The following is a 9939-nucleotide window of genomic DNA, read 5'->3' on the forward strand; positions in this document are numbered from 1 at the left end:
TTCGCATTTGATAACCGAAGTTTCGAAGATCCTTCTAGAATTTTCAAAATTGTCAAATGTCAAAATTCATGGCAAGTATGATTTTTTCAAAATAGTTATCAAAAAACTGCAATAACTCGTTTTTTTTTCAAATAGAACCACCCTGTTAACGGCAATCGAAAGGACATCAATAATTATGGTGACTTTTATTAATACTTCTTATACCTATCTCCTACAGTTTTTGAAAAAAATCACAAAAAACAGATTTTACTTTATAATTTTTATAGTTAATCAAGTAGACCTTGCAAAATGGTCAACAATTGGCAACCTTCAATGTTTTATTTAGTTTTTAGTTAGTTCATTATCGAATAAACAGTAAAACAATAGTATTTAATTGTGGTTTACTATAACTTAGTGAATTATGTAAAGTAACTCAGTCAAGCATCGAATTTTAACTTTCTTGAATGAAAATGGTGAATAAATCGAATATTTCTTTTAATTAATAACACAATTTTGTCGTATTTTTCCAAAGTTTACTTGATTAAAAATGAAAATAATGAACTAAAATTCAGTTTTTTGCGATTATTTCAAAAACTGTAAGAGATAGATATAGAAGATGTTAATAAAAGCCTGCATGAAAATAGATGTTCTTTTGAATGTCATTGAAAAAACAGAGTCATTCCATTTGAAAAAACTGTGTTATAACCATTTTTTAATCATAATTTTCAAAAATCATAGTAGCCTTGCAATTTGATAGTTGACAATCCTGAAAATTTAAGAAGACCCTTCGAACCTTTGCAAAAAGAATTATTCACATATTTTAAGGGGTTCACAAGTCGTGATATTTTAAATAAACCCCTGCAAATAAAAATTTGTATAAAAAAAATTACATAAGTCAAAAACTATGACAGATAAGTACCAACAAACTAGGGTATATTTTACTCAGTTTCAAAAGGCAAATTCAAAAATGCAATAAAAATAGGTGGTTACAATTTAAAATGTCAAAGTTGGTGCCACTTTCTCGCAGTCCCAAAAATTCAGCCATTTTGAAAGTAATTTAGTTGAATTCAAGATGGCCGATTTTGATTATATACAGAATCCTAAAGCTAGAGCTAGTTAGAAGTTAAAAAGTTTCTAAAGTAGGCTCTAAAGAATCATGTATAGTTTTATCAATATTTCAAGTAGACACAACCTAATAACATATAATTAGATTAAATATTGATTAAAGCCATTGTATGTAAAAATATGTTGGAGATATTGTTAACAAAATACAATCCATATCACCCTCAATCAATGCACAATAACTTAAATTTTGTCCCCTTATTTGAATGAATTTTAATAGATAAATGACCCAGTACATTTTAACCAAAAGATACCACAAAGAAATCACACGATACATAAAATTATGTAAAACAAATTTCGAAAAGTATATAAAAATGTGGGAAGTCTTCCGAACCCAGTATCACACTAAAATGCGTTACTTCTTCCCCTTTGTTATTTTCTCGTTAATTTATGGCAAAAGCAACTGCGTCCAAATAATTTGGGACAACAATGTTGATTTTGATAGCGTTGAAGTTGAAGAATTAGGGCGTTCGGATCAGGTCAGAATGCCGAACTGGTTCTTCATTTTCCCCGGTAAAATTATTACGAAATAATGCCAAAAAAATTATAATTTAATGTTAGGAACCAAATGGTGCGGAGCTGGAAACATCGCCGAAGACGAAAACGATTTTGGTGAATTTCGGGATACTGATAAATGTTGTAGGAACCACGACTTGTGTCCTGATATTATCGAAGGGTATCAATCTAAGCACAACCTCACAAATCCGTCGTTTTTTACGAGGTAAAAGAGTTATTTCTTTGGAATTGGAATTTTACTACTGGTTGTAGATTAAATTGTGAGTGTGATGAAGAGTTCCACAAGTGTCTCAAGTCGGTCAACAGCCGGGTTTCGACACAAATTGGCCAGATTTATTTCACGGCTTTGGGCACTCAGTGCTATCGGGAGGATTATCCGATCGTTTCTTGCAAGAAATATTCATATTTGCCGTAAGTTTATTTTTTTCACATTTTTTAACACTTTCAATTTCAACAATGGACGAAAACACGACAGAAGTGCTTTTTATTTTATTTTGAATTTTAATTTTCTTGTATTATTTATAACATAATTTAGGTATCTTTATTTCAAAAAAATGAATAGTTATTATTATTTAATAAAAAAAAAAGATAATTTCCTTTCGCCGGTTAAACGACGATTTGCTTGGTAGTTTCGTTGAAATAAAATAATTTCTATCAACTCCAAAAAAAGAGCCAAATCGTTTTGTTTCGGTCAAAAATTAAAATGTTTATACACCTTTCGTTCAAACGAGTCCATTTTTGATGATTCCTTGAAACTTAAATAGCTCAAGTCGCCAAGTGGTGAAAAATCGGTTGAAGACGATACTTTTTTTATAAAGAGGAAATTGTTTATTTCCACCTAAGTTTTGACTCAATAGTAGGTCATCATCAGGGGGCTCATTTTGAAATTGTCAAAGATTAAAACTCTATTACGTACACTAGAATAAAATCTTCCTAAGATTTAAGAGCTTTAAGATTTTGAATACAATCTAAATTGACCATTTTGACTTCAACTAAATTATTTTCAAAATGGCTGAATTTCCGGAACTATGAGAAATTGGAGCCAACTTTTTGCGTAACTACGAAAAATTGAAGTTTTAAATAGTGACCACCTATTTTTATTGCATTTTTGAATTTGCCTCTTGAAACTGAGTAACATGTACATTAGGTGTACTGATCTGTCAGTTTTTGACGTATGTATGTCAATTTTTTTATACAAATTTTCATTTGCAGGAGTTTCGTGAATCCTTTACAATAAGTAAATAATTCTTTTTGCATTTGACAGCCAAAGGTTCAAAGTCTTTAGGATTGTGAACTGTCAAATTGCAACGCTACTTTGATTTTTTTAAATAATTAAAAAATGATTATAAAACAGTTTTTTCAAATGAAATGACCCTGTTTTTTCAATGGCAATCAAAAGAACACAATTTTTATGCAACTTTTATTCACATCTTCCATATCTATTTCTTACAGTTTTTGAAATAATCACAAAAAACAAAATTTTGGCTCATTATTTTCATTTTTAATCAAGTAAACTTTGAAAAAATACGATAAAATTGTGCTATTTATTAAAAGAAATGTTCAATTTGTTCACTGTTTTCATTCAAGAAGCTTAAAATTCGATGCCTGACTGAGTTACTTTACATAATTCACTAAGTTATAGTAAACCATAATTAAATATTATTGTTTTACTGCTTACTCGATAATGAACTAACTAAAATCTAAATAAAATATTAATGTTTGACAATTGTTGACAATTTTGCAAGGTCTACTTGATGAACTATGAAAATTACGAAGTAAAATCTGTTTTTTGTGATTTTTTTCAAAAACTGTAAGAAATAGGTATTAAAACGTATTGATAAAAGCCGCCGCAAATATCGATATTCCTTGGATTGTCGTTAATAAAATAGGTTCGTTCAGTTTGAAAAAAAACATTTAAAAAAAAATCACACTAGCCATGAATTTTGACTATTAACAATTTCGAAAATTCTAGAAAACTCCTCGAACCTTCAGTTATCAAATATAAAAAATTATTCACTTGTCGTAAAGGGTTCAAGGGTTGTAATAGCTTAAATAAACCCTTGCAAATAAAAATTTATACAAAAAAATTACATATGTCAAAAAGTATGACAGGTAAGTACCAACAACTTGGGTAAATTTTACTCAGCTTGTGAAGGTAGATTCAAATATGGAATAAAAATGTGTGGTTAATAGTTAAAATTTCAAACTTGGCGCCAATTTTTTGCAGTTTCGGAAGCTCAGCCATTTTGAAAATAATTTAGTTGAACTCAGAATGATTGATTTGGATCGTATACAAAATTTTAAAGTTGTAGCTGTATTAGAAGTTGTTAAAAAGTTTCTAATGTAGGTAAGTCCTAAAAGAATCACCCTCTATAGGTCTAATTTTTACAAAAAAAAAACTCTCAACACATAGTTCTATTAAATAAGGTATTTTTTTATTGATTTTGCGAGAATAAACTTAACACTAGGACTAGAATATCGTACCAATTCTAGTTCCAAATTTGTACCTTATTATCTGATCTTAAATAAAATATAAATACCTACAAATATATTGTTCCCAAAGGAAAAGAAATAATAGGTACAGAATGTTCCGTCTAAACTCTACATTAGAAATATTGTAATTTCAAAAAAGAAAATCATTCCGAAATTTTCTAGGCATTCATAATCCATTAGACTCTACTCAATTAAAATACTTTCAACTTTTAAAATATTAATTTTATTATTTGAATATTTGAAACAGGAAGCTATGTTTTTATTGTGTTGTTGGATTCCCTGAGTTATTTTTTGAATTTTTAACAGCTTTCCCTATACTTATAATTAAAAGATTAAGCGTTTTTTGAGATATTTATTTACACAATAAAATTCGTTATTTATTAATAACTTTAATAACAATATTTTTTTTACTATTATGACCTTTATATGTAAGCAACTCTCTACCACATCCGATATTGAGTTGGTGCGCCGGTTTTTGAGCACCCGGTACAATACATCTTTTATTCCATCTTCCACTATTTCGATTAACTTTTTTGAGTTATTTTGATTGACAATTTTATTATAAACGGTAAACAATTTAACAATGAAAAAAAGGTCACAAACAGAAACAGAAAAACAACAATGGTTGTGAACTTTATTTTTCTAGACGATAAAATTCCTTTTTACCATGAAGTAGCCAATGGATAAACTTTCTTATAGAATACCTAAAGAAGAATTAATGAAGTGTTTAATTGTATGTAGTGTAAATTGTGTTTGTATTTCTAGAGTAATTTTTCATAATAAAGGTGGAATATAAATAATTGCGATGCAATTTAGTGCACAACTTCATTACTACTATAAAGTGATCCAAAATTATTGTTTTGGTTGGCAATTTTAAATTCTGAAAAAATAATTATGGCTCATTTCATATAATAATATATAATAATTATATATATATATATATATATATATATATATATATATATATATATATATATATAATCCTAAAACTTCTAAACGAAAGGAATTCAAAATAGCATACAAAAAAAGAGAATGTTTTCTCTGTAACATGAAATTGTATTAGTTTTGGTTGTTCCAAGAGACAGAAGCTTTGCGAAGATTGAACAAAACTAGAGCATACGAGAAAGAGATTCGCAAGATCTGAAACAAAAATTTAATAAAAAAATTCACAAACCCACATGGTGTACACACAGAAGCAAAAAGTTTGTAATCTAAACAAATCCCGGCCAAAACAATGCTATCATTCTTGGTACAATTTGTTATGAACATCAGAAGAATTTTAATGTTATCAAGGTTCCAAAAGTACCAAGGAGCTCCAACTAAGGTAGTAAAAATGCTACTTATCTGTAATAAAATGAAAATTTAACACGTAACTAAAACATTATTTTTTTTCCCACCACATCTATTATTTGTTGGCCATTCCAACACAACAGTACAGTCACGCCCACACAACTTGCCCCCATCAAAATTATTCGTGTCTTTAAAATGTTGGTCAACGAGTTGACGAGCTACAATTTATTTCTTACCAATTTTTCCAAGTTTTTGCAATAAACTTACATTTATGGTAAACGTAAAACAACTAATGTAAAGAAGAGACCCAAGTAGCAGAAAAATCGGCATGCCATTTACCGTAAGATTCACAATCATTTTAACCAATCTAAAAATAATGTATTAAGTATGTTTCCTCACAAATGTAAGCGTTTTAGAACTTCTTTAAAGCAATATGATGAACAATACAAAGTCGTAACGATTTTCCAAGTTCTTGTTGATATCGACTATCTTTTAAATATTTCCAACGTTTCAAATAATCCACTTTATACGTTTGCAACAAATATCCTTCAATTAGAAAGAATTGTAATCCCGCTTCCAAAACTGCGTAAACAAAAGTAAAACAAAGCTTAAAGTAATTATAGTAAAAAAACGGAGATGCTGCGAAATAAAAGTAGTAAGGAACGAACGACCATTCGCCAAAATATTCCTCGAAAACTCTAACACAAATAAAAAAATCTCTCTGGTCTCCAAAAAACGGATAGTTGACAATGATTGCACTTAAGATAATTAGCACAACAAATGCTATACACATATTTATGATGCGACATTTTCGTTGAAGCTTCACTTGGGCATCTTCCGCTATCATATTAAGGGGCCAACAAGTTTCATCCAGAAATGTAATCACTTCAGAAAGTTCCGCTTCCAAAGCAATAGAAAAAGTTGTTGCCGCAATCATCTCAAAAAAAAACCAAATCGTTACAATAAAGTCAACTTTTTCACTTACAAATATGTAGAATATCATTACTGGTCCATATCTAATTAAGAGATTTGCACTGAAGTTTGTGAACGTGTAGTATAACAGTAGACAGTGAACGAGTGCGTAAATTACAATAAGCACAATTTCGCAAAACTTTGTTATTTTGAACTTCTTGAAATTAATCGTAAATATCATTCTCCACACAAGAAAAGGGTCTGAAAATTAATGAATCGATACTTATAATTTAGCTCTGTTCATTACCATTAAATTCGGACATCATGCTGAGTGGGAAACTCTTTCTAGTCGAAAAGTCGTTAAAGAATGTGATGAATAAAATATTTGTGATCAAGCTACACTCATTACATCATCAATACCTACAATTGTAAAATATTCATTGAACATTATTAATATTTAAAAATGGTATGTAAGTACTCCTAACTGTTTTAAAACCTTTTTTATGGAATTATTCATAGAGTTAGTACTGTTTAGTAATCACATGTCATCGCTGATGAAGTCGTCTCTAATATGAGCGAAGTAGTCTATAAAATGTGTAGGCGGATCCCAATTATTTTATAAAAATTATGGCCGTATTCAGCTTACTATACTGGAGTTATTACCTACTTTTGGTCAGTTGTTCAGTCACACGACACACAAAAAATGTCGTACTTTGTGACGAAAAACTGATAGATCTTTTGTTTTTAATAATTTTAGGATATCACTGATCCTTCTACAAAATTTAAAAAAATGAAATAGTTTTATTTTACTTATTCGTTAATTTGTGATTTCCTATTAAAAATATTTCCTTTTTTATTTGTAACAAATAAGTAAAACGATAGAAAAAAGAGTATCTTAAAAAAGATAAAAAACTTCTGCTAGAATTTTCAACACAATTCGTTGTTATTTTTCTTTATTTTTTTGTTATGTAAAATTTAGTTTTACCTTGAAGTAAACAATAGATAAAATACGATTTTATTCTTGACGATGAAATAAAAAAATAACAAAATTAGGTGTACTACCTCTACTCGCATCTACGCAATAAGCAACAACATTATTAATACCGATAAGAGAAAAGTGATTTATAGGTATTTGAAATTTGGGGTTTGTTAGCTTTTATTTAGCTTTGTAAGTTTTTACTTTCAAATACCCAAATACGATTTCCAAATATTTAAACTTGATAAAGCTCGAATAATAATATATATACTAAAAGAAAAATCAAATTTGGAGGAAGGGTGTAAAAAGAGATTTTGTTTTAGAAGTGTAATAAACTAATAAATACACAAAACTAGCTAAATATGGGTATGGGGACAGGGGAGGTCTATCATAAAAAACTTGAGTAATCCAAAACACAATGGAAAATATAATTTTGTATTTTAAGTAACAAAGTTCATACCGTATAACGGAAAGTGTTGTCATTAAAAAAATATATATTAAGTGGGGCTGCGAAAACGAGTGACGCATTCTTGGGTCCGTTTTTTGAGAAAATAATTTTGGTCAAAACCACATCCTTTCGTTTTTTGTTTTGACACTAATAAACAAAATTGACATTTTCGCGAAATCTTAACTTTGTTATTAATATAAAAAATAAACATTTGAAACAAAGATATTTTTTACAGATAATTTAATAATGTTATCAGCGTTTTTTTTAATCATTCGTTTAGCTGTAATAACATAAAGTTGTATTTTTTTAAATAGGATTCATAGTTGGCTATGACATTTTCGAAAAGCTTATTTTTTTCTAAACTGATATATAAAAATATATTTAAAAAATATGAAAGTAGTTGGCCCTGGAAAAATTATTTCACATAAAAGGTGTGAAATTTTGTGAACGGTATTAATAACTTTAATAGTTAAAAATTATAAAAATAAACTATTTTCGTTTAAAGAAAATTAAATATACGATCGTCGCAAATTTGAGTTACATAAAAAAATGTGCAGAAAACTGAAAACTATGTGTCATTACCATTTGATAACACATTTTTATGATTTAGTTGATTTCATGAAATGCAGTGGAGGTGATGTTGATAATATTATGTATTTTTTACCGCTGATGGGATTTGATTTTCATGTTTGGATTAACATTTTTTTGTAAAAAAAATTATTGACAGGCAATCATACAATTAATAAGATTTTTCTTTTTCAGACATTTCATTTTTAATTAGAAAATAAAATGACAATGTAACCTCGCCATTTTAAATTAGTGTTTAAAAAATCATTAAATTATACATATAAAAACTTGTTGGGTTATACAATGCGTTTTTAAATGATTCTCATCTAGTTAACTTTGAAATTGGTTAACATGTAAAAAAATTTGTACTGCTCTGCTCAATTGAATCCTCTGTCAATAAATGTCAAATCTTTCATTTGAGAAATTCAATTAATTTCTTTTGAAAATTTCGTTAAAATGCAACTAAATTGTTACACCGGGCAAGAAAATACTTTTACTATCAAAGCTTATTTCCGAATTCACCAAATAGGGTCTTAATAAATGGAGAATGGTAATATTCGATGTCTAAATGCCTTCCATTAGTTATATGAAGCGGCATTTTCCGATTTTACATGAGAAATTCACAGACGACTAGATAGAATCATTAAAAAACACACTGTATATTTTGCATAGTTTTAATTGAAAATCCTAAATAGCTTGCTATAAAGAAATATGTTTTGATTTTAATATTTAAAAATAACGTATTACATAGACATATCAAATCAGAAAAAGTAAGCTTTTCAAAAATATCACAGACGCCTATGAGTTCTGTTTAAAAAAATACGCCAACTTTATGTTATTACAGCTAAACGAATAATTAAAATAATCGCTAACATTATTACATTCTCTGTAAAAAAGTGCCTAAGTAATGTGTTTGTTTAAAATGGGTATCTTTTATAATAAGGAAGATATGAATTTTTCAATATTCTGCTAATATGTCAACTTTTGTTATAAGTCGAAAACAAAAGACGATAGATAGCGGAATTCGGTTTTGGCCAATTTTTTTTTAAACGGACCCGAAAGTGTGTAAGTTGTTTTTCTCTAAACCTTAGTTTCGGAGAGCTTCTATTTAGACATCCAAAGTGCAGCACCCTGTACTAAATTTCATATGGATCTCTTTATTAAAAGTCGCATTATTTCTAACGTTGGGTTCAGACGGAATATCCCGTCTATTAAATGCTTTATTTCCTTTGTCCTTGGCTTACATAAACAGGATAACATTAGGGTAACATAAACAGCACTCTGAGAAGAAAAATTTCGGTCATTTTCCGAGTTCGTAAGTGTTAAAAACTACTTATATGGGCATGAAGAACTGAAAGACATGGATTCTTTCCCGAAGACGAATTAATTTATGTCTAAAGGAGAGAAGAGGCTTTCCTTTAGTGGTATACATATGATTTTTTCGCCGTCTTCATCATAATAATTAACCTCAAATAAATGTACACGTTTTATTTTTAGGAGACGCAAATGTAAAGAATACGAATTGGACGAAACCAAAGACAAAGTGTACGAATGGTTCGACGTTCCAAACTATTAAAACCTGTGTTAAAACAGAATCTTTCTTTTACCAGAAAGTTGTGAAAAATAAAACAGCAGA

The 9939-nt window shown here is 28.6% G+C and overlaps 3 protein-coding genes across 4 annotated transcripts in view; 1 reads left to right on the forward strand and 2 right to left on the reverse strand.

The window, feature by feature from the left end:
- The window catches only part of Galt (Galactose-1-phosphate uridylyltransferase), a 131824-nt gene extending 131631 nt beyond the window's left edge, over positions 1-193 (reverse strand). Inside the window, exon 1 of the mRNA XM_008193145.3 lies at positions 172-193. The gene's annotated coding sequence lies outside the window, so the exon portion shown is untranslated. The remainder of the gene's footprint in view (positions 1-171) is intronic.
- Positions 194-1182: 989 nt separating this feature from the next.
- sPLA2A (phospholipase A2A) lies at positions 1183-9938 on the forward strand. Of its 2 annotated transcripts, XM_015978424.2 has the most exons (4): positions 1183-1614; positions 1663-1822; positions 1870-2028; positions 9801-9938. In XM_015978424.2, exons 1-4 carry the CDS (start codon positions 1326-1328, stop codon positions 9877-9879), a joined length of 687 nt encoding a protein of 228 aa, XP_015833910.2. In that variant the 5' UTR covers positions 1183-1325; the 3' UTR covers positions 9880-9938.
- Positions 5170-6803, reverse strand: LOC107397632 (uncharacterized). Its single transcript, XM_064358775.1, has 6 exons — positions 6620-6803; positions 6386-6573; positions 5820-6337; positions 5668-5767; positions 5508-5618; positions 5170-5454 (listed from the first exon to the last, which is right to left on the reverse strand). The coding sequence occupies exons 1-6, from the start codon at positions 6636-6638 to the stop codon at positions 5170-5172; spliced, it is 1221 nt and encodes a 406-aa protein (XP_064214845.1). The 5' UTR covers positions 6639-6803.
- Position 9939: the final 1 nt, after the last annotated feature.

This window comes from Tribolium castaneum, chromosome 1 (genome assembly GCF_031307605.1).
Source record: "Tribolium castaneum strain GA2 chromosome 1, icTriCast1.1, whole genome shotgun sequence".
Lineage (NCBI taxonomy): Eukaryota > Metazoa > Arthropoda > Insecta > Coleoptera > Tenebrionidae > Tribolium > Tribolium castaneum.